The sequence below is a fragment of the Aspergillus versicolor genome (assembly GCF_001890125.1).
Source record: "Aspergillus versicolor CBS 583.65 unplaced genomic scaffold ASPVEscaffold_2, whole genome shotgun sequence".
Classification (NCBI taxonomy): domain Eukaryota; kingdom Fungi; phylum Ascomycota; class Eurotiomycetes; order Eurotiales; family Aspergillaceae; genus Aspergillus; species Aspergillus versicolor.
In genome coordinates, this window is record NW_024467525.1 from 3,145,304 (window position 1) to 3,167,659 (window position 22,356).

At 51.4% G+C, this 22,356-nt stretch overlaps 8 protein-coding genes across 8 annotated transcripts; 5 read left to right on the forward strand and 3 right to left on the reverse strand.

The window, feature by feature from the left end:
- Positions 1–135: 135 nt before the first annotated feature.
- ASPVEDRAFT_124015 (uncharacterized protein) lies at positions 136–2,942 on the reverse strand (the record flags this gene model as incomplete). The annotated part of the gene is made up of 3 exons (XM_040806144.1): positions 136–2,611; positions 2,679–2,733; positions 2,810–2,942. The coding sequence occupies 3 exons, from the start codon at positions 2,940–2,942 to the stop codon at positions 136–138; spliced, it is 2,664 nt and encodes an 887-aa protein (XP_040664762.1).
- Positions 2,943–5,356: 2,414 nt separating this feature from the next.
- On the forward strand, positions 5,357–8,177 carry ASPVEDRAFT_124512 (STE11 family mitogen-activated protein kinase kinase kinase; the record flags this gene model as incomplete). Its single annotated transcript, XM_040806185.1, has 4 exons — positions 5,357–5,538; positions 5,600–5,673; positions 5,733–5,884; positions 5,934–8,177. 4 exons carry the CDS (start codon positions 5,357–5,359, stop codon positions 8,175–8,177), a joined length of 2,652 nt encoding a protein of 883 aa, XP_040664763.1.
- Positions 8,178–8,464: 287 nt separating this feature from the next.
- On the reverse strand, positions 8,465–10,006 carry ASPVEDRAFT_38478 (mitochondrial 54S ribosomal protein uL5m). The gene is made up of 3 exons (XM_040811709.1): positions 9,716–10,006; positions 8,939–9,631; positions 8,465–8,850 (listed from the first exon to the last, which is right to left on the reverse strand). Exons 1-3 carry the CDS (start codon positions 9,964–9,966, stop codon positions 8,727–8,729), a joined length of 1,068 nt encoding a protein of 355 aa, XP_040664764.1. The 5' UTR covers positions 9,967–10,006; the 3' UTR covers positions 8,465–8,726.
- Positions 10,007–10,282: 276 nt separating this feature from the next.
- ASPVEDRAFT_495567 (ubiquitin C-terminal hydrolase family protein) lies at positions 10,283–13,132 on the forward strand. Its single transcript, XM_040814181.1, has 5 exons — positions 10,283–10,670; positions 10,730–10,822; positions 10,891–11,253; positions 11,320–11,926; positions 11,983–13,132. Exons 1-5 carry the CDS (start codon positions 10,599–10,601, stop codon positions 13,080–13,082), a joined length of 2,235 nt encoding a protein of 744 aa, XP_040664765.1. The 5' UTR covers positions 10,283–10,598; the 3' UTR covers positions 13,083–13,132.
- A 262-nt stretch (positions 13,133–13,394) lies between these two features.
- Positions 13,395–16,771, forward strand: ASPVEDRAFT_38479 (vacuolar protein sorting protein DigA). Its single transcript, XM_040811710.1, has 3 exons — positions 13,395–13,721; positions 13,786–16,378; positions 16,423–16,771. Exons 1-3 carry the CDS (start codon positions 13,508–13,510, stop codon positions 16,505–16,507), a joined length of 2,892 nt encoding a protein of 963 aa, XP_040664766.1. The 5' UTR covers positions 13,395–13,507; the 3' UTR covers positions 16,508–16,771.
- A 20-nt stretch (positions 16,772–16,791) lies between these two features.
- ASPVEDRAFT_97195 (uncharacterized protein) lies at positions 16,792–18,146 on the reverse strand (the record flags this gene model as incomplete). The annotated part of the gene is made up of 2 exons (XM_040818779.1): positions 16,792–17,593; positions 17,644–18,146. Coding segments are annotated over 2 exons (1,305 nt in total), but the record flags the coding sequence as incomplete, so codon positions are not given.
- Positions 18,147–18,390: 244 nt separating this feature from the next.
- ASPVEDRAFT_126247 (zinc-binding alcohol dehydrogenase family protein) lies at positions 18,391–19,533 on the forward strand (the record flags this gene model as incomplete). Its single annotated transcript, XM_040806346.1, has 2 exons — positions 18,391–18,938; positions 19,005–19,533. The coding sequence occupies 2 exons, from the start codon at positions 18,391–18,393 to the stop codon at positions 19,531–19,533; spliced, it is 1,077 nt and encodes a 358-aa protein (XP_040664768.1).
- Positions 19,534–19,906: 373 nt separating this feature from the next.
- Positions 19,907–21,674, forward strand: ASPVEDRAFT_50570 (cytochrome P450; the record flags this gene model as incomplete). Its single annotated transcript, XM_040814332.1, has 3 exons — positions 19,907–20,113; positions 20,171–20,214; positions 20,279–21,674. 3 exons carry the CDS (start codon positions 19,907–19,909, stop codon positions 21,672–21,674), a joined length of 1,647 nt encoding a protein of 548 aa, XP_040664769.1.
- Between the last annotated feature and the right edge of the window lie 682 nt (positions 21,675–22,356).

Consider the following 22,356-nt stretch of genomic DNA (forward strand, 5'->3'; position numbering starts at 1 on the left):
CTTTTTGATTGAACAGCATAATGGCTGCCCATTAGACCCTATGGCAGAGCGTACTCTTCTAATGGGAAGCATACATCTACCCTTTTTGATATATGCGAATTTCACAAGGCAACCTGAAAATCTATGGCGTAGCCACTAGATCTGAGATTCCAGGAGATCGGCGTATGCATCCAAACTTAGCCCGACTAAGTCAACGATTGCCCAGCTTGTGTTTCCCTTGAAGGTCCTTGCCCATACGCGGACGATAGCAACACTAAGTTGCCTGGCCTTATAAGGATTCGCGATGAAATCAACATCAGGTGCCCCGCCTGGATCAACAGCCATATCAGTCTCGTCCATCATACTTTTGATCCACAAAAGCAGTTTTCTCTCATGTTCAGAGAGTCTTTGTTCGGCCTGCGTTGCTGGTATGGAAAGCAGCCATCGACTTAAGAGGAAAGCACATTCCAAACTGCAAAGAGAATGCTGAATGCTCCAGAAGAATGAATGAGTTCTTGCCACAAAGTCTATACCCAGGCGTACCGGGATGGAGAGTGCGTGCGCAGAGTGCAAAAGCGCCATGATGAGACGAGGGCTTCGTGCAATTGGCGGCGATTCATTGAGTGCCCTGGCAATCTGAACCGGATCCTGAGTTACGAGGCGGCGACACGGCCCAAGGTCAACATGTAACCTAATGTATGCAAGCCCTAATAGTGCGGTGGACGTAAAAGCAATGGGTCCAGCTGGATTTTGCGGGTCGATGCTTGACTCAGGGGTGCGTTTCCACAGAGCTTTCCAAGATGCTAAAGAACTGTCTAGGACGTTCAAGTCGTCTGGCCTTAGGCTTGTCCCAGGAAGGTTTGGAGCAGAAAGACAAAGTTGACGGGCGAAGAATATCTGTTGGATAAGGGCATGTATCAAGATATAATTGCCGAGAGGAGAAATGGGTGCAGTGCTCGTGATGTTCGCCTTGTAGAACAACCTTGTGAAAGCATCTTGGAAAGCGACCTCCGATCCATGTCGGGTGCGAAGGAGGCGACGCCACTGTGCGGCGTTGTTCGCTTTCCAGAGTTCGGGCGAGCAGGGCATGTTCAACTTGAGCTCTGCATTCAATATCAAGGGAGGGATGTTGTACATAATAGAATGGAGGTTAAAGAAGCAGTAAACGATAAGTTTCGTTCGCCTATTGCATTCTCGACGGACCCATTCTTCCCAATTGTTTGGGTCCACCCCGATGGTTGATTCGGTGAGACCATGTTCTCGGACGAGCCTCGCTAACGTGCTTTGAAGGGACAGAATCTCCCGTAAGAGCTCAGGATGACGCTCCCAGGAAGCGAATACCGTGAGCAGCAGGAAGGTCTTAATGACCTCCATGTGGGCATACGAATCCTCAGGGGGGTAGCCTGATGGGTCAATTGGGTATAGAACATAAGACTGGTGTTGGTGCGTTTGGTATGGACTGTTGGATGTGGCAGACGACCCACGGGAATTATGGAAGTTTGACGCAGGGGAGAAGAAATTCCAGGAAGGGTAATGTACCTGCTTACTGTCTCTTCTTTGTAAGCGTTCCAAAAGAATCGCCTTTGCAGCGTGGAAGAGATCAATTCCCCTGTTATTTTCAAAACGGTAGTGAGATCCCGCAGCTGCCAAAGCAAGTGTAAGCTCTGGCGAGCATTTTGCAATGGACAGTGTAGGGACATGAATAAAAGGGAGATGCTCGTTCAGACCATTGATGTAACCAGCAAAAAAGCGAGATAGAGCATGTCTGGATGGTGGGACGAATCCTTTCGGGAGGATATAGGCAAATTCTTCCAGTTTAGAGACAAACACCTGACGATCCGCGTTTGATATATCCCAGGCGGGTCGTGGGCCTTCGTCACTAAAACCTAAGCGGTCGTCAACTTCATGAGCTTCTGGCTGAAGCGAGGGCAGCCGAGAACCAAAATTAGAGAACGACGGTGGGTCATCGTTGGTAGATCTCATATCACTCATTATATCAGGCCCCAGCCTAGAAGTTTCACGGATCGTAGGTTTTGTCTCCATTGGAAGCGTGGTCGGTAGCAGGGGTTCTTCTACACTTGAGAAAATGCCAGAGTCCCAGTCTGAAGAGAGCCCGACACTTTCTAAGAAGACTGTGAAGTCCTGCACCGGATCGCCAAGATCAGTGAGATCTAGGATTGAAGGCTCAACGCCGTAATTGTCGGTAATCCCTCTTTCCGGAACATGGGAGAGTGGCTGCTGCTGCTGCTGCGGTTGCGGCGGCGGCGGCGGTGGAATGTTCTGTGAAGGCTTCCGAAGACTATCAAGACTCTCTTGTTGTCCCTCAAGAGCGACATGGCTTGCGGCATGGGACAAAAGATTCAAATCGTATCCCCATGACGGGTTGAAATGGGTCGTTTCAACGATAGAGGGAGGTTGAACCTGGACTTCGGGAGGAGGAGGGGGAGGAGGGACTGCTTGGGTCTGAAGTGGAATGGCATCGGCTAACTCTAGCATTCGAGATTCATGGTGGGAGGGCGGCACTATTGAAGACGGCGTTTGAGATACATCGTGATTGGTATGGTTTCGATTTTCTCGATTGGCTGCGGCCTCGGCTGGATGGACTAGGCGCTCATGTCGTACAAGCAGATCGCTTTTCAAGGGGAAAAGATGCGTTATTAGTGGGTGTCAGACGTTGATCAGGGCACTAGGTGACTTACCTTCTTGCAAAAGACTTTGAGCATATATCGCATGAAAAGGGCTTTTCCTTGGTATCTGGGACAGCCAGTTAGCTGGGACGCACCGTCGAAAGCAAATGCCCTCAGGAAGGGCAGAATCAGGGTTACTCAACGGGTGCGGAGGTGGCGCTGAAGATGCTCGAGACGGGCAAAGGACCTGTTACAGTACTCGCAGGAGAGTGATTTCCGATGGGCGGTGTTTGTCTTCTTCTTCACTTTCCCCGAATCTGATCTCTCATCGTCCATGGCGAATAGCCTTGGGGTAGAGCATGTCTTTCGGATGGACTCAGGCGCGCGGGGAAGGAAAATACTGTGGGGGGTGAGGGGGTGCCACGTGACATCCGGAAACAGATTACGGCAGCGCCTGAGGCACCAAGTCGCTTACCCTCAGAGCTGCCGATGAACAATCTTAAGCACTCCATTGGACGACGAAAGGCCTTCACTCCAGCTGCAAAAACAATGAATACTACGGAGTGCTTGTTTTCAAGCCCTCCAAGCAACTGGAAGGGCCGATGACTAGAATACCCACTCCTCTTGGCTAGCTGTTGACCGACATACAGCATATTGAGATTTGGAGTGCGGTGCGTCTGTTGCCCTCTCCACCCGGTGCGGAGATGCTGCCTTCTCAGGCCATGTGCGCAACTCTAAGTTGACATATGTATTATGTATGCGAAGGGAATGCACGCATGGGGGCCCAATTGTTCTCCTCACCAGAGTGCCAAAGTACGGATAGAGGGGAACCGATGGAAGCATATTTCCTTCTCCAATTCCGCTGTTCAGTGTTCTCCTCTTCAGGACAATTTTTGCGATTGACTTATTTAAGAAACTTGCACTAGTATTGTCGAACTGCTGGGGGTGTTTGGCTGGCCCCCAAGCTAGATAAATTAAACCAAGAAACTTCACCGACTCGCTGTTCGGCCGGGCTTCATTCGTGATGGAGTCTGCGGCAGTGGAGAACTGGAGATTGAGGTGAAAAGATCCCGCGCGCGACTTCGATCGTGGCCCGTGGAGTGGGAACACGCGAGAGATCTTTTCTAGAACAGCTGGGTTAATTCATATCCACATCATCGACAGTAACACTGGTAGGTTCTGGCTGTCCAAGCAAAAAAGTCAAGGCACTGCCATCCCGATCTGATACGATTGGGACGGAGCCCGAGAAGTTTCCTATTATTATTGTTGGACCGACGCAAAACATTGTTGGCCCAAGGGCCAATGGCAATTTAAATAAACCTGGGTCGCAATCAATGCCTCCAGAATCGTGATCGTATCTCTCAAGACAGGGAGGTGATGGCCCTGATAGGCCTTGCGGGATTCTAATAATAAAGTCCTTCGTCCACAGGCCGCGGACAGACCGCGGTTCACCCTGCAATATCCACTGGGGATTGAGTCGTGCACTCAGCTGGGAGCCTGTAAGAAAGTGGGCATGTGTATTAAGGAGGAAATCAAGCGCATCAACCGCTCCAAGGAATGGCGGCTTGGTGTTGATTCCGCGTATTGCTCCAAGTTAGATTACATCCATGATATGCTCCCAAAGGCCTGGTTTCCCCCAACAAATACTGAAGAGCGTCGAATACAACAATTGACGATGGAACGGAATGTGGCGAAGCCTGTGCTACGTAACAACTCTCTCGCATGCTGGGTGGAAAAGGGGAACATGTATCGGCGCAGGCGTTTCCATGGTTCCAAATATGAAGCCGCCGAGACAGGGGCGAACCAAGAATAGACAGAGGCCGTGAGGCGCCCATAGCCTGACAGCCGCGACAGGTTATTGTTTCAGATTGCGCGCCCTGACAAATCGCCTCCCATCGGTGATGTTCAATCTGGACGGGATACAACGGGTGTTTGAGTGAGGAATCAGATGATAAAAACACCGAGAGAGTTCTTCTTGTGTTGGTCGGGCCGCATTTGACAGATGCCAGCTGCTGTCAGGCGATTCTTTGCCAGCGAGCTCAAAGAAAACACCCCGATTGAGACCATCACGTGACGGCCTTAGCCCGAAGCTGAAACATCGCCAGGAGTGGAGGAGATCGGACAACAGACAGCCTGCCCGACATCCAGAAATAAGACTGCCTTCTCCTTCCTCCGTCCGATCCTCCCCCCCACGCCGCTCTCCAGGCATTCTGCAGCTGTTGATCGGTTGCCTTCTTACATTCACGGCATCCCCCTCTCTTGACCCCCTTGTCCCTCCTTGTTTCCCTCCTTTTGGAGCCTCCTGGATACTCGGGTGCCTCTGATCAACAATACAAGCCGATCGTCAGCCTAGTCCGAGTCCAGAGTCCAGACCTCACAACCACGGGACAAAGAAAATAACCACCGCCGCTTGCGTTGAATTTCCGGAGTCGCCGTGACCTCTTTACATACATTCGCTTTTATACTACTCTGATTTGGTGTGCCATCCTCCTGCCTTCAAGCCGGGTGATTGTTTAGACGCGGGGTTTCCGGCCTACTCTCGTTATCCAAATTCCCTCTTTGTTCGACCAGCAAGACTAACAACTTGTCCCTGCGCCTCCAGGTACTCTTTATCATGCATTAGCGACCATCGAAACCTGCTGGGAAACGCCCTCTTTTTTACCAGTTCAATCGAAACGTTATCGCAGAGAGCCATTCGCCTGAAACTGTGATCGGAAAGACCCTTCGCGCCAGCATCATTATTCTCCACAATGCTGGCATCGAAGACGTATACCGGCAACATGGGGTTGCCAACGTCGCAGACCCCGGTAGCGTCTTATCATACCGCGTCACAGAAACCCTCCACATTTTTAGACCCCCAGTCAGCAACACTTTACACCAGCCCAACAAAGTCAGAGTTCTCCGAAGTTGATGACGGGCTTGATGCTGTGAGGTGTGTTACTCCCCATACCATAGGCCCTACAACAAAGAAGGTTCAGGGTTGACTCGTGTAGGTCTTGGGACGAGAAACAAGTCATCGCGTGGCTTCATACCATCAACTGCCAACAATATGAACCGTTATTCAAAGGTACATGACAGTCCCTTGCGGAGTCGTCGGTGGTATAGGCAAATACTAACTGTCTTCAGCGAATAACTTTAATGGCAACAATTTAATCGAATGCGATCAAAGGATTCTGCAAGAAATGGGCATCAAGAAGATTGGCGACCGGGTCCGCATTTTCGTTGCTATAAAACAGCTCAGGAACAAGTCGGTAGTAAACCGAAAACAAAAGAACTTGGTATGCTAATGCCTGTGTCTATTTATTTCCTCCTACTTACGTCCTACAGAGACAACTAGCGGCTTTGGAAGCAGCTAACCAGACAGCCTTTGACGCTGCTCGCTCATTCAACGCACGTCAGCAAGCCGCGAGTGGCCGGCGATCATCTAGGGCCGGTGATTCTGAATATGGAAGGACTTCTTCCCGTCCAGGGTCTCCCCTACGACCGCATCGCTATGTGGCCAGTCCCATGGATTCTGGGCGAAAAGACTATTTCTCCAGCGGCTCAGGTTCAGGGCGCAATCCCTCAACCCCGTCTGATCGAAACGGAACACATCGACAGAATCCCAGTCTCGATGGTATGACAATGGGCTCGTTGCTGAGTAACGCTCCCGTGATCAGAGTGATTTATACTGGTGGTCAAACGAAAGTCTTGGACATCAAGCATTGCAAAACGCCTGACGAGATTATTCTCTGTGTTCTGAGGAAATTACAGCTTCCTGAACACCAGTACCGCAACTACTGTTTCTATGTGCTTGACGGCCTAGAGCCAAACCCTTCAAACAGTCGGAGACTATCTGACAACGAGCTTATGGAAATATGCGAGAATTACCATAGATCGGAAAGGGGTCGCCTTATTCTCCGGAAAATCCATGCTGGAGAACCAGATGCTGATGAGATTCATCGGGCATCACAGCTCGCGCTGGACGAGAGCCAAGTTGCGCATATGAACGCTCTCAGCAGCTCAAACATGCGAAACCAAATGAAGATACAACAACTAACAGGGGAATCTTGGCATAATATTAGACAGCCCATGTCACCTGTCTCCTCTCGCCATAATGCGACACCCAGTGATCACGATATACGACAGAGTCAAGTCAATGAGCGAGTTTCCAAACTGCGATCATTCTTTGGTGCTCGACCACCTAGCGAGATGATTATCCACGAAATATCATCCTACTTCCCCGGTCACCAGAGGGAAGATATTGAGAAGACGATGCGCATGTCCGTTCGCAGGTCGCAACGCCTGAGTAGAGCGGCCAGCCGGCTAAGTGTCGTCAGCAATACAAGTTATGCGTCCAGCTTGAGAGATGCACCGCCTATTCCTAGCATTGCTGATACTTGGCTTAATAACGGTGCGCCGCCCACTCGAGCCGCACGACCCCTCTCCGTTACTTCAGCAAAATCTGGCCTCCCTTCAACCTCGTATAGAGACTCTATCGCCTCCAGTTCTCTCCACCCTCTTCAGGAGGAGTCACCCATTGAGCCGAACCGCAAGTCATACGTGTCGTTTGACAGTGGCTCTGATGAACCAAGTACTTCACGCAACAGTCTGCTCGATGAGAATGCAAGTGTTGCTGCAACAGATGGAGGCTCATTTAATGAACGCCTGAGTGTTCTCATGGCCGAAGATGGAGAAGAAGAAGACGATGGGCTGACCGAATTCTTGGCTGGGAACAATTTCGTCAACTGGATGAAGGGTTCACTGATCGGCGAGGGTTCATTTGGAAGTGTATTTCTTGCACTCCACTCAATCACTGGTGAGCTCATGGCTGTCAAGCAAGTTGAGATCCCGTCGGCAACCAAGGGAACCGAATTTGACAAGCGAAAGAACAACATGGTCGACGCGCTTAAGCATGAGATTGATCTTCTCCAGGGTCTCCATCACCCAAACATTGTACAATACCTGGGGACTACTGCCGATGACCAATACCTGAATATTTTCTTGGAATATGTTCCCGGTGGCTCCATCGCCACAATGCTCAAGCAGTACAACACTTTCCAAGAACCTTTGATAAAGAATTTCGTGCGGCAAATCCTTGCGGGCCTGTCTTATCTCCATAGCAAGGATATCATCCACCGTGACATCAAGGGTGCCAATGTTCTCGTTGATAACAAAGGTGGCATCAAAATATCTGATTTTGGTATTTCCAAACGAGTCGAAGCGTCAACTGTACTTGGAACTCGAGCGAGTAATGGAGGAGGCCACATTCATCGACCCTCGATGCAAGGCAGTGTTTATTGGATGGCGCCCGAGGTTGTCCGTCAGACGGCCCATACAAAGAAGGCTGACATTTGGAGTTTGGGATGTCTTGTGATTGAGATGTTCATCGGATCGCACCCATTCCCAGATTGCAGCCAGCTGCAAGCCATCTTTGCAATTGGAAGCAACAAGGCCCGGCCGCCTGCTCCCGAAAGCGCCAGCAAGGATGCCGTTGCCTTCTTGGACATGACTTTCCAACTTGATCACGAGCAGAGACCTGACGCAGATGAATTGCTCAAGTCTCCTTTCCTTGCTACGCAACTAAACTAAGCTTTATGATTTGGATGACAGAATAGGGTCTTTTCTTAGCACTTGAGTTTTGGAGAATCGGAGTAGCCATAACAATTAGGGGATTATACCTGTCTTGTTCTTTTTTTTGAATGAATATTTGGCCGTCGGTTTTCTGCGTACGCTGGCGTTTTTAGATTTGGACCACATATATCCCAGGATTTTGTTCATCTTTAAAAAAAAATGATGCAACTTAAGTTCACATTTTACGAACTGTCTTATGGTGTTCAAGTATCCTTTGTTATTTACAGTGTGGCCTGCACCAGCCCATTTACGGAGTTTACGGATTTTCGGCTTGCATTTTAGGTGTATGATGGTTTGTTCACGCAAAAACAACAAGATCTAGGAATGTACATACGAGACAGAAAGAAATGCCTGTGCAGTGGGAGTACTAAAACAAATAATAATATACATGTCCTCAAAAGGCGTTATCACACCATATGCGTTTACATGCCCGTTTATAAAATAAGGAGACCGGGAAAAATGGCTGGTAAATAAGATGTACGACAGGGCGTAGTAATAAGAGCCAATTTAGTCGACTAGCTTTCCGTAAAATGGGACACCCATGGCACTGAGGAGCAGGCGAGCATCCTTGTCCGTATTGGCGGATGTGTGGAAAGTAATGTGGCAACCAGGAATCATCTTGGGTGGGTACCTATTCACGAATTGATGAGTTAGTCCATGGTCCTGTAGGTAAAAAAAAGTGCATGTATTGAGGGTCAGAAGGTAGTCAAAAGACGTACATGTCGTAGTTGACCTCGATCTCCGGGAATAGAGCGACCTGCTCCGGTTCCAGACCGAAGGTGATGTTTCCACTGCTATCACCGCTGGTGCCCTTCACACCGGGCCAGTCTTTGAGACGGGGCATTAGGATGTCAACCAGCTTTCCGAAGAAGTGCTCCATGTTCTCTCCGTGCAGTTCCGCCTTAGCGGCCACGGAATCTCTACCGGGAGAAATGTACCACTTGGCAAGACTGGTCCTAGACTTGTATGTCTGCACCTTAACATTTGAGATCGCTTGTAGCGCCATACCAGCTACGTGAAGCCATCCAGAGTGCTCCTTTGCGGCCTCCTTGACGTAAGTGTGGATTGTGATACGCTCGAGCTTGGGGACGTTGTTGAAGGTGATTGGTTTCCGAAGGAGTCGGAGTACATCGCCGCCACGAGGCCCGCGGAGGGTTCGATTCTTGTGGTAGGGTGAGCTGTCATCCCATGAACGAAGACGAGGTGCCTTGGGTGGGGGCTTGAATCCTGGTGGGTTGTGAACATAGCAAAGGGTCATGATGTCGGAGGCGATGGTTGATTCGTGGGTCTGTTCGACTCTCGTGAGAGAGAAGGGGCCCGGCACGAAGAGTCGAGAAGAGGGATCGGAGGGGGGAGGAGGTCTGTGAGGGTGCAATGGACCGCGATCGTACTTCGGCGATCGGAATTGATACCTATATGTGGATGATGAGTATGAGACGTTGTTTCAACTCGAAAGCGCTGGGGGAAAATTGCAAGTCGCGCAGGAAGCGACTTACCGACTCCGTGGAAGCTGGGTCCTTCGTGACCTGGCTCGTGCAACGGGATCGAATGACTTCGCAACGTCTTCTGGAGCAACTGTGCCTTTCAGAAGACCGTCCGACTCCAGATCACTGAGAGCGGAGGACGACTTGGGGGACGCCTGGTCAGAGGCATGACGCCGCCAGCAGACGCCCTGCGCGCGGGCAGAAGGGACAATAGCCCGCGGCAATGACCTTGCCAGGTATCTTGACGGCTCACTCGCAGCCATTGAAATCCGCGGGTAATGGTTGTTGCTGCGAAGTTCGTCGAGGCCTGACGGTCAAAAAATGTTTCGCGGACAAGACGCATGATCTCGGAGGTATCACGTGAGACAACATTTAGAGCCTAAAATTGATGGCATCAAATTCAGGCAGACTCCGGCCCGTATCGCGAAAAGCTCCGCATCTGGCCGAGAAAGGCATTCCTCCCCGCCATCCCGATCAAACCATTAATTTAGTGAGTGAATCTGCCACAGCTTGGTTTCCAGTGGGGCACGCACTGCGCACTGATCGATCAGATCTATGTCTATCATCGTCATCCCATAGACCCTTGTGCTGTTTCCGTTTCATCACCTACTGTCCTTACTTGCCTGCTCCTTCAGCCCTGGTCCTGTGATGTCACTTGGCTCCCTCAGCTGGTGCCTACCATACGGAAGTTCTTTGCCCAGCTCTCTGCGCAATTTATCAGAAGAGCCCCTCACCTGATACACTCATTTTCGATCGAGCCCTTTGCCCCGTACTTGACGAGAATTTAGTGGCCTGCCCAATATCGACTACATATAACTTTCCCCATGTCGATTCCTGGCCTCCGCAGTCTCATACCCCTCCACTCGTTCATCGTTGAACTCAGCACTCCTTGAAGATGAGCGGAATCCACCGATTTTTGACCAGACGCGAACGAAACGGGAAGCATACAAAACGCAACAAGGATGAGGTATAGTGGTCACGAAATTGGGAAGATATGCTTTGTTCATTCTGACCACCTTCCTGCAGTCGTCAATCCCCTCTCATCCTCGACTTCGAGGTTTCTTCACCTCAGACGATACAAACTCTACAAATGGCAACTCTAGTGATCTGCAGAAGAAGGTGTGTACTGCAATATCCACCCGTTTATTCTTCTTGTGTTTCCGTCCACTTACACAAGCCAGATCAAGACTCTAGAGCGACGAGTTTCGAGCCTTGGCATCACAGAGTTAAACGAAAAGCACTTTACCTATGCATTGCAGCATACACAGGGAGATGTAGAGAAAGCGTTTGAGTTCCTCCTGCTTATTGAGGACTCGATTGAAGGAATAATCAAGGGATATTCTCCAAGCACGAAGCTCCTTGGCGCAGAGAACCGGGATGGTGTGACATGTTATTTGGACGCGCTGCTCTTTGCTATGTTTGCACGATTGGATTGTTTCGAGGGGATATTATACAACAGCTTCAACGATGAAGCTCGTGGGAAATTATCAGTGCTCTTAAGGCTCTGGGTTAACATGTTGCGATCTGGGAAGCTTATAACGACAGACATTGTATGTGACCCACTGTTTTCTGCGCCATTCGAGGGACAAAAGCTAATTTTAATGGTTTGTCCAAAGACGAAACACATACAGAATTCACTTGCCGAATGTGGTTGGGAGGATGCAGCTAACCTTCGTCAGCAAGATGCATCCGAGGCATTTACTTTCATTACGGAAAGACTAGAGCTGCCTCTCCTTACACTCAAGATGGACATATATCACACAGGGAAAGAGGATCTGAACGACGATCACAGGTTTGTCAACGAACGGTTATTAGAGGTCGCAATCCCAGAGCCAACCGACGGAAAGACTGTGACGTTAGAGGAGTGCTTGGAATCATACTTCAATAATAGGATTGAGGTCAAGCGTTATCTTGAACGTCGAAATACTGTTGAGTCGACTAAGTCAATGGATTCACTTGTGAAGGGCTCTGCTGCGCACGTTGAGACAGTGGAAATAAGCACACCGACCTCCTCCTCCTCACCAACAGTGCTGTCGCCGACTGTGACCCAAATCAGCTCCAAGACAGAGACTCCAGCATCCGATAAAACCAAATACCGGAGGAACAGTATCATTCAGGCAAAGTATATTCCAGACTCGGATGAAGATGATTCCACCAAGAACCGTCAGGGCTCTTACAGGAAGGAGGTGATGATGCCTGCATGGCAATTCTTTAGCTTGATCCGTAAGGCCTCTTGTCATAACTGATACCATATTAGCGAGCGCTAACCCATATTACAGCATGGTATACGGATAATTCCCCAACAAACGATTCTCAGGTCGCGGCACATTTCTCAACAAAACGGCCGATACTGGGCATGTGTTTGAAACGATACTCCATACTTCCAAACGGAAAGGCCGTTAGACTTGACACATTTGTTGATATTCCGACCGAGATTGGGCTGCCACACTTTATTCAAGATGACAACATGGAGGATGGTCCAATCCAGGGAAACTTTAAGTTATCTCTGCAGGCTCTTGTTTGCCATAGAGGCAATTCGGTTGATTCCGGACACTACATTTCTATTGTCAGAGGAACCAGTGCAGGCGCACCACCGTCGAGCTCCCATGGTTTGGAACAGTCAAATTCGGATACTCCAAGATATTGGATGCGATTTGATGACCTAGCTGCGGAACGAGTGACACTTGTGGACATTGAGCAAGCCTTGAAGACTGAGTCGCCATACCTCCTCTTTTATCAAATCTTACCAATCGACGAGGACGCAGCGGCCGCAAATTTCTCGAATAACGCGCCATCGTCTATAGCCTCCGTGGAAACTCAGGATTTGGAAGCTATTTCTCCCAGGCTGCAACCTAACCGACTCAGCGCAGGGTACAGGTCTAGCCGCCCGAGTCTTGAAATTACTGTTGCGGATGCATCAAATACGAATACCGAGGATTCTACGGACACTCGAAACATCATTTCGGAATCAGGGTTGCGCTCCGTTCCTTCAACATCACCAAGGCTTGCGCCAAGAGATGACGACGACAACAGGGGCTCTGTCTCATTTTCTAGGCGCGGATCCAGAGCCACAAAGTCGAATCCGGGCAGCCGTGCCAACAGCCAAGTCGGTGAAAACAGGATCAGTGCAACATTCTCACGCTTTGCGGGTCGCCTTAGCAAGGATAAATTGAACAGTGATTCCTTTGCCCTGGACGACGACGATGACGAGGTGACCAGAAATAACACTGGATTGACTGTCGAGACAGCTAAGAACAGTGAAATGAGAGAAAAGAGCCCGAGACGGTCAAGGTTCTCCGACAAGCAGAAAGACAAAGGGAAGGACAAGTCAAGGGAAAGAAGAGGGCGCAAGCTGGAACGTGAATGTCTTGTTATGTGAGCATTTTTAGCGCTACTGGTACTTTTTGTTTTGTTTTGTACGGATAGCATACGCATATTCCATTAAAGGATACCCTTAATGTTTATTCGCTTCTTGCGTCTTACGTTCGATGGTTCGATGGTTGGAAATGATGGAATAGATCAATGGAACTTTCACAGTGCAGAATATAAACCTCTTGAAGGGACGTAGTTCTAGATAAGCAGGAAGTTAATGAGCATTTGTAGATGTTGATTCCACGTGAATGGTGCCTCAGGCTGGAACAGCTAGCCAGGCAACCAATTGACTTCTCCGCAGGCGGAGCTTCCACCTCTTCCTATCGACATCATCGCGGCCGAGCTTCGCACCTCTCGGTTGTTTATGCTCTACCCAGCTTTCCTTTTCGTACGCGGTATGATTTAGAGTCTTTCGTGTACGATTGGCGCATTATGGCGCTGGAGACATCCAGCGGGTATGCCGCTAACAGCAGCCTGCTTGAACCTCCGGACTCGTTGGCTATGTTCGATGTCAAGCATGTCCAGCTTCAGTTCCCCCTCGCTGCCGATTTTGTGGCTGCACAGGTAGCCGACAATGTTCTGATTCTTGCCTTATCGACCGGTCGCATCCTGCGGATTGACTTGAACAACCCTGAGCATATTGATGGTATAGAGCCCCTCACGGTGGACCTGGTCTGGTGACGGCCTTGAGCTGACCACGCTTTCACTAGATGTCGACCTCCCGAAGAAGTCGTCAGAGATAGGCGTGATACGTCGGATGTTTTTGGACCCTTCCGCTTCCCACCTGATCATCACCACAACCTTGGGCGAGAACTACTACCTTCACACGCAGTCACGGCAGCCGAAGCCATTGTCGCGACTCAAGGGGCTTCTAATCGAGAGTGTCGCGTGGAGTCCCTCCCTTCCGACAGCATCTACCCGAGAAGTACTACTGGGAACGACTGATGGCCAAGTTTGGGAAACCTATATCGAACCATCTACCGAATTCTATCGCCGCGAGGAACGATATGCTACATCAATATATAAAACATCGGACGCGTCACCGGTAACGGGTATATGGGCGGAGTCGGTGACTTCAAAGGCTGAGCAGAGGCGGGTGTTGGTGGCAACACACGGCAGGTTGTTGTGTTTCCTGGGGCGCACTGGAAGGTCTGGTAGGGAGGGCGGTGGTTCTATATATGCCGACCTTCTCCAAAGGGAAACTCCGGTAATTCAGGAGGTCGAGCGGGCGTCTGGTTCTGCACCGTCGGCTTTGGCTGTTTCGCCGCCTGGATCTGATGCACCTCGGGTGGATGGCCAGCCGGAGAAGGAGTTTGCATGGCTCAGTTCTGAAGGTATATATCATGGTCTGCTTCCATACTCTGAAAAGTTGGAACAGCCGTTTGAAGGCTCTACTATGCTTCCACGGTCCATATTCCCAGCGACGCAATCCGCGCGGGGAGGCAAGAAGCTGATCCAGAACCCAATAACGGCGGTGACATTGTCGGAATGGCACATTTTAGTCCTTGTTGAGGGCAGAGTTGTTGCTGTTAACCGTATGAATGATGAAATTGTCTTTGATCAAGAGGTTCTGGAACCTGGCCAAGGAGCTCTGGGCCTTGTAACAGATGCGATGAAAGGCACCTACTGGCTGTTTACGGGCCAAGACATTTTCGAGATTTGTGTGCAAGACGAGGACAGAGATGTTTGGAAGATCTTCCTGCAGAAACAGTCGTTTGACGAAGCTCTCCAATATGCTCGCACGAGCTCTCAGAAAGACGCTGTTGCTACGGCGTCGGGTGACTTTCTTGCCAGCAAAGGACGCTACCTGGAAGCCGCAGGTGTCTGGGGTAAGAGTAGTAAAGGGTTTGAAGATGTCTGTCTGACGCTCATCAAGCGTGGGCAGCACGATGCTCTACGGAAGTACTTGCTTTCCCAGCTCTCGGTGTATAAGAAGTCCTCTTCAATGCAAAGGACTATGGTTGCAAGTTGGCTGGTAGAAGTTTTCATGACCAAACTGAACTCTCTTGACGACAATATCACGACCAAGGCAGAGCTTGCCGAAGGCTCAAGCACGGAAGACATCGAGGGCGAGCTCAGGACTGTCCGAAACGAATTCCAAGAGTTCGCGACAAAGTACAAGTCTGACCTGGACCAGAAGACGACCTACGACATAATCAGCAGTCACGGACGTGAAAAGGAGTTGCTGTATTTCGCCACTGTGATTAACGACCATAACTATGTTCTGTCATATTGGATTCAACGAGAAAACTGGACTGAAGCGTTGAATGTCCTGCAGAGGCAGAGTGAGCCAGAGGTATTTTACAAGCACAGCAGCGTTTTGATGACCCACGCGGCCACTGGGCTGGTGGACATTTTGATGCGACAAACGAATCTTGAGCCGGAGAAGCTTATACCTGCCTTGCTGAATTATAACAACACCGTGAGCGTGCCACTGACTCAGAACCAAGCGGTGCGATACCTCAACTTTATCATTGTCAACCACCCGAACCCAACAGCCGCAGTGCATAACACGCTCATATCAATACACGCATCGAGTCGCTCGTCGTCCGAGGCAGGTCTCCTCACCTATCTTCAGTCGCAGCCATCCTCGCCTCCACCTTACGACGCCGACTTTGCACTTCGGCTTTGCATCCAGCACCAACGTGTCCAGTCATGTATCCATATTTACAGTGCCATGGGCCAGTACCTCCAGGCTGTTGAGCTGGCTCTACAGCACGATGACATCGAGATGGCTGCGATCATCGCGGACCGTCCGGAAGGAAACAATAAGCTACGAAAGAAGCTCTGGCTTTCAGTTGCGGAGAAGAGAATCCGGCAACCGGGAACCGGCATTAAAGACGCGATTGAGTTCCTTCGCAGGTGCGAACTGCTCCGAATCGAAGATCTCATTCCATTCTTCCCGGACTTTGTGGTCATTGATGACTTTAAAGACGAGATTTGCACAGCACTGGAGGACTATTCGCGACATATTGATGCACTCCGACAGGAGATGGACAATTCGGCGCAAACCGCGCGGCAAATCCGATCCGAGATTGCGGCGCTTGACACACGATACGCGATTGTGGAGCCGGGCGAGAAGTGTTGGATATGCTCGCTCCCAGTGCTCAGCCGACAATTCTTCGTTTTCCCGTGCCAGCACGCATTCCACAGCGATTGCCTAGGGCGCCAGGTGCTTGAAGGAGCGGGCGGGAAGAAGAAGTACATTCGAGACCTGCAGTTACAGCTAAACGAGGGAGCCCTCACTGCGTCACGACGAGAAGAAATAGTAAAGGAGCTGGACGGTTTGATAGCAGAAGCATGGTAAGTCTCTTCACTGCAGGTTTAACAAGGCTAATAATTGGCAGTATCCTCTGCGGCGACCATGCGATCAAACAAATCGATAAACCATTTATAACCCCGAAAGATGATGCCGACGAATGGGCTTTATAGATTATATCTAGTTATCTATAACTCATCTGTGACCTAACCTACGCCACTATACCCTTACATCTAAGTCTCGCGTTATTGTTTATGTATATACCAGCCAGAATACCATCGGAACTACAACCAGACTTAATTTGCACAGTAGATACAAGAAATCACTCGACTAAATCCAATATAACCCTCGCAGCCCTCCGCCTCCCAACCCCATAAACATCATCACATCCATCCTCCAACGCAGCAATACACGCCTGCACCTCCCGCGCCTTTTCCCCCAGAGCATCTCCCCCATCCATCACCAAACAAATCGCCCTCCCCAGCTCTCCACCCTCAACCCCCGGCGCAGCCACCGCATTCCCTCGCACACCCACACCCAGAAACTCAACGCGCGCCGCAAAGTCATACGTGTCCAACCACACGGGACACACGACCTGCGCGACGCCTGCGGCCAGCGCCTCGTGGAAGGAGTTGGAGCCGCCGTGATGTACGGCTGCTATTGTGCTTTGGTGTGCGAGGATGGATGCCGGGGATGGGGTGAGCCAGGGGGTGATCAGGATGCGATTGTATATGTGTTTTGGGATTAGGGAGGTTATTTTGGTTTCACTGCTGTTGGTGTTGGTGTTGGTGGTGGTATTATTGGTGGATAGTTGGCATTTCCACAAGACTTGCAAGTCTGGGTACTTCGTTAGTACTATGTCCAGGGCGGCTATGACCTGCTGTGCGTCTTCCACGGTGTATTTCATGTGTGAGCCTAGATTCAAGAGGATCGTTGGGCGTTGAGCTAGCCATGCTGCTGTTGGGTGGTCGTCCGGTATAGCTTCAAAAGGCGGGAGGATGGGCCCGCAGCCTGTGATATTGGGAGGGATGTACATGGGGAAGTCGCTCTGGGGGATAGAGGGAACTATCCAGGGGACTGTTTCGCTGAAATTGGCGTAGATTGTGGTCAACTCGCCCGGGATGCCGGTTTTGTTGCGCCATTGGGTGAGGTCCTTGACGCGGGGGGAGAGGAAGGTGGTTGTGACGAGCTTGAAGATGAGATAGATGTTGAGGGCGATCAAGCGGAGGGGGATGGGATAGGGCAGGCCTGAGGAGATACTAAAGTATAAACAATGAGTATAAGTATAAGGTAGAAGGTGGAGGCTTACACTGGGTATTTCCACAACACCCCGAGATAGGGCTGCGCCTGGACGAGATGGTCCTTGAAGGTCGCCGGGCTCAGGACGAGATATCGCTGCTCCAGCACATTGCAGGCGTCCTGGCCGGGCCCAAAGAGTGGTTCTACCACGACCAACGCTGGACTGAGCTTGCTGATCAGGTCCAGACATGCCCGGTAGATGGGCGCATAGCCTTCTGGTTCCCACGGGGCCACCACACGCTGCAAACCATTGCGGTACGATTCAACGGCTCCTTGACGCCCTGGTGCATGCTGTGGAAGATAGGGCAGACCGCTGTCGGCCAGCGTCTCCTTCATCGACCGGCCAGGGAGAGCATGGAAGGGGACACTGAGAGCATCGGCGTGTGTTTTGAGGGCTGGGAACGAAGCAACGAGCACATCGCTGTGATGGACCAGTTCGTGGGCTACAGCGAGCACAACAGAGGCCTGGCCCAGCTCGCTGTTGGTGAGGAAGAGGATGGTGGGTTTGTGCATTGTGATGGTTTGACAGCATTGAATTCTTGACCTGTAGCCTACTAGTACCTGAGCTTCCAATCCATGATAGCTGATGGATTATCCCGATCTGGATACATCTTTATCTGGTGCTTCTTAGGGCTGTCAGATGGATTTCCTAATCGGGACAGCATCAACAGTTGACTTGGGATTAAAAGCAGAACAACCAATACAGAGACAACGATACATCCAGAACATCGAATTCGAACAACAATACCATATCAAAATGGGCCTGCAACACACCCCCCCAGCAACACAAACCGCCATCATCGCCGGCCCCAACGGCGAGTTCCAGATCGCCCACGATGTCCCCGTCACCCCCCTCGCCGACGACGAAATCATCATGAAAACCGAAGCCATCGGCCTCAACCCCGTCGACACCAAGCTAGCCGGCGGCTTCATCACGCCCGGCGCGATCTTCGGCTTCGACTGCGCGGGCGTGATCGTGGCCGTGGGATCCAAGGTCGACAACGGGCTGGCCATCGGCGACCGCGTGTGCGGCAGTGCTCGAGGCATGAACCGCGATAAACCTCTGGGAGGGGCCTTTGCAGAGTACGTGATGCTGCCAGCAGACTTGACGCTGCGGATTCCACCGGCCATGTCGTTCGCTGAGGCGGCGTCGCTGGGGACCGCGCTGGTGTCGGCTTGTATGGCGCTCTTTTGGACGATGAAGATCCCAGCCAGTCTGCAGGAACCGGCTGAAAAGACATTTCCTGTTCTTGTTTATGGAGGAAGTACCGCGACGGGGACGATGCTGCTGCAGGTGTTGAAGATGTACTCCCCCTTTACCAACCACACCAACTCCCACAATATCTACGGCTAGTACTAAGTATGTGATAGATGCGGCGTCCGGACAATAACAACCTGCTCGCCCAAGAACTTCGAGCTCGTGCGCTCCTACGGCGCCGACGAAGTCTTCGACTACAGCTCGCCGACCTGCGCATCCGACATCCGCGCCTCCACGCGCAATAACCTCAAATACGCCGTCGACTGCATCACCAACGAAACCACATTCAAGATCTGTTACAGCGCGATCGGGCGTGCCGGCGGGCAGTATATCGCGCTGAACCCGTACCCTGAGCATCTGGCTGCCCAGCGCAAGGTCGTCAAGCCTGACTGGATCCTGGCGACGCTGATTACGGGTGAGGGGTCGAAGTGGCCCGAGCCGTATAATAGGGAGCCGGATGTGGAAATTAGGAAGCTGGCGAAGCCGGCGTATGGGGCGGTGCAGGGGCTGATGGATGAGGGGAGGTTGAGGGCACATCCGTTGAGGGTGGACCACGGGGGGTTTGCGGCGGTGTTGGAGGGAGTGGAGGAGTTGCGCAGGGGAGAGATTAGTGGGCTGAAACTGGTGTATTGCTTGAATTAGAATTGCCTTTTGGAGGGAAGAATTGTATCAGGGTAGATGTCACTGTCAGATCAGATGTGATAATGTCAGATGTCAGATTAGTTGTCAGATAGATGCTGTTAGATGTCAGCTTGAAAGACAGAACTGTCAGATTACTGGTACCCTTTCAGTCTACAATATTATCACTCTATACTGGGCTGCCGTTGTGCTGAGTATACATGAGCCTGGAAGTAGTCATGAGAGTCCCAATTAGGAAATGTAGGGCTATTCTCAGGCAATGAGAATGGACCATACTTTGGCCCATCCTTTGCTCACAAATACAGGATTCAATCATTCCATGATATCTACCTTTACTTCATCTTTTAGTTAGTTTACTAGTTTACATGTTACTGCCATGTTGACCGCTGTACTCCTCCTGGCCAACCTGGCTGCCACCGCGGCCCTGGTGCACCATCTCGACGACAACCTGCCCGTGGTGCGATTCCGTCTGTTGACCACCTTCATCACTATATCTGCCGTACAGCTCTTTTTCTACGGCCTGTGGAAGATCTTCCTGAAGCCCCTCTGCTTCTCGCCATTCAAGCACCTGCCAAAACCTCCGGTAGCCACCCACTCTTAACCTCAAGTATATCCAACACTGACAAGCGCAGGGAGGAAGCTGGATAAATGGCCATTTCCACGAGATCATGGACATGGGAAATGGTGAAGCAGAAGTCAAATGGTATTAACCCATATAAACCGAACTGATACAGAATTAACAGTATAGGATGGGTTCAATCCCCAACAACGGCATAATCCACTGCCGCGGCCTCCTAAACGGCGAGCGCCTCGTCGTCTCCTCCCAAACCGCCCTCGCCAAAATCGCCAGCGACAACTATACCTTCATCAAGCCCATGGCGATTAAACTGCTCGCCGGCCGCGTCCTGGGCATGGGGCTCGTCCTCACCGAGCGCGACGAGCACAAGCAGCAGCGCAAGCTATTTCTCCCGCCATTCGCACCCAAGCATATCCGCGATCTGTACCCGGTTTTCTGGGCGAAGGCTTGTGAGGTTACGCATGTTATGGCTGCAACTATCTCCAAGGAGGAGAATGGTGTTGAGAAAGATAATGGAGGGATTGAGATTGGAGAGTGGGCGGCGCGCGTTGCACTGGATATCATCACCCTCTCAGCCATGGGGAAAGACTTTGGCTCTGTCAGTGATGCACATGCACCTCTGGCTAAAGTCTACCATGCCGTGCTGCAGCCAACACTGGGCCACGTCGTTGTAGCAATCTTGAAGAACTTCTTCCCGGCGCGGCTGGTCGAGGCTCTCCCGCTGAAAGCGAACGAGGACCAGGGGAGTGCGTACGAGACAATCCGCGGTGTCTGCAGGGACTTACTACACAGCAAGAAAGCGCAGATGGCAGACGGACAGGAACTAAAGGGTCGGGATATCCTTAGTGTGTGTTTACGGTATGAAGAGATTGCAGGCGTAGACGAGGACGAGGTTCTCAACCAGATGACGACGATCCTGGGCGCGGGCCACGAGACTATCTCAGTGGGGATTACCTGGGCGATCTATATGCTGTGTCTGCACCGGGACTGGCAGGTGAGACTGCGCGAGGAGGTGCGTGCTACTGTTCCTTCGCCGGGTTCAAGTTCAACGGAAACAATGAGCAGTGCGCATGTCGAGCGGATGCCTCTGCTAAGAGCGTTCCTCGAGGAGGTTCTGCGGTGGTATCCGCCTATCCCGATGACGATGCGTGAGCCGCTGGTTGATACGGAGCTGGATGGGCTGTATGTGCCCAAGGGTACGCGCATTGTCGTCCCGATCAAGGCGATCAACCGCGAGGAGAAGTTCTGGGGTGCGGATGCGAAGCGGTTTAACCCGGGGCGGTGGCTGAGAGAGGGATCTGGAGGACATGAGTTCAACTCGACCGGCGGCGTGTTGAATAAATATGGCTATCTGACATTTAACCATGGCCCGCGGAGCTGTGTTGCGGCGGAGTTTGCGCGTGCGGAGATGGCGTGCGTGGTGGCGGCTTGGGTTGGGCGGTTTGATCTGGATCTGGCGGACGAACGATTTCGAAATGAAGAAAATATGAAGACGTCGAATGGGAATTTCTCAGGAAAGCCGTTGGAGGGGCTGTATGTGCGAGTGAAGGTGGTGGATGGGTGGTGAATAGTTAGGGCTAGACGAATGGAGCATGATGATACATGATTGAAGTCAGTTTAAGTAGCCAGCAGACACCATGTAAACCTCTATTAATTGATCATGTATTCATTCCCACCTTCACACCAGCATCCATGCCACGCTCCAGCATCACCCGTACTACATCCACATGCCCTGCTTCCACAGCCCTATGCAGCGCCGTATGCCCATTCCGATCCACCACATTCAAGTCCGCCAGATACCCACACAGCAGGCGCACAATATCACAGTGCCCATTCGCCGCCGCAACATGCAGCGCTGTCTGGCCCTGCTGGTTGGTGCGCTGTGGCTGGGCCCCGCGCTCCAGCACATACCGCGCCACCGCAAAGTGGCCCTTTTCTGCGGCAACATGCAGCGCCGTCTCGTTCTCGCTGCTGAGTTGGTCGACTGGCATGCCCTGCTCGGTTAGCAGCTGCACGATGGACAGATGGCCGCGGCTTGCTGCCACGTGGAGTGCGGCGTATCCGAAGAAGTGGTCTCGTCGATCTACCTCCACCTCCATGTCTGTGCTTGACTGCAGATCCATGTTACACTGGGTTGGTGCAGGTGCAGGTGCTGGTGCCTTGCAGCTGTCTGGCTCTAGATTCCCTCCCACGTCAAATGTGATTGTTGCGTCGAAGCCAGGCATCGGGGAGCACCCCAGCATCTCGTC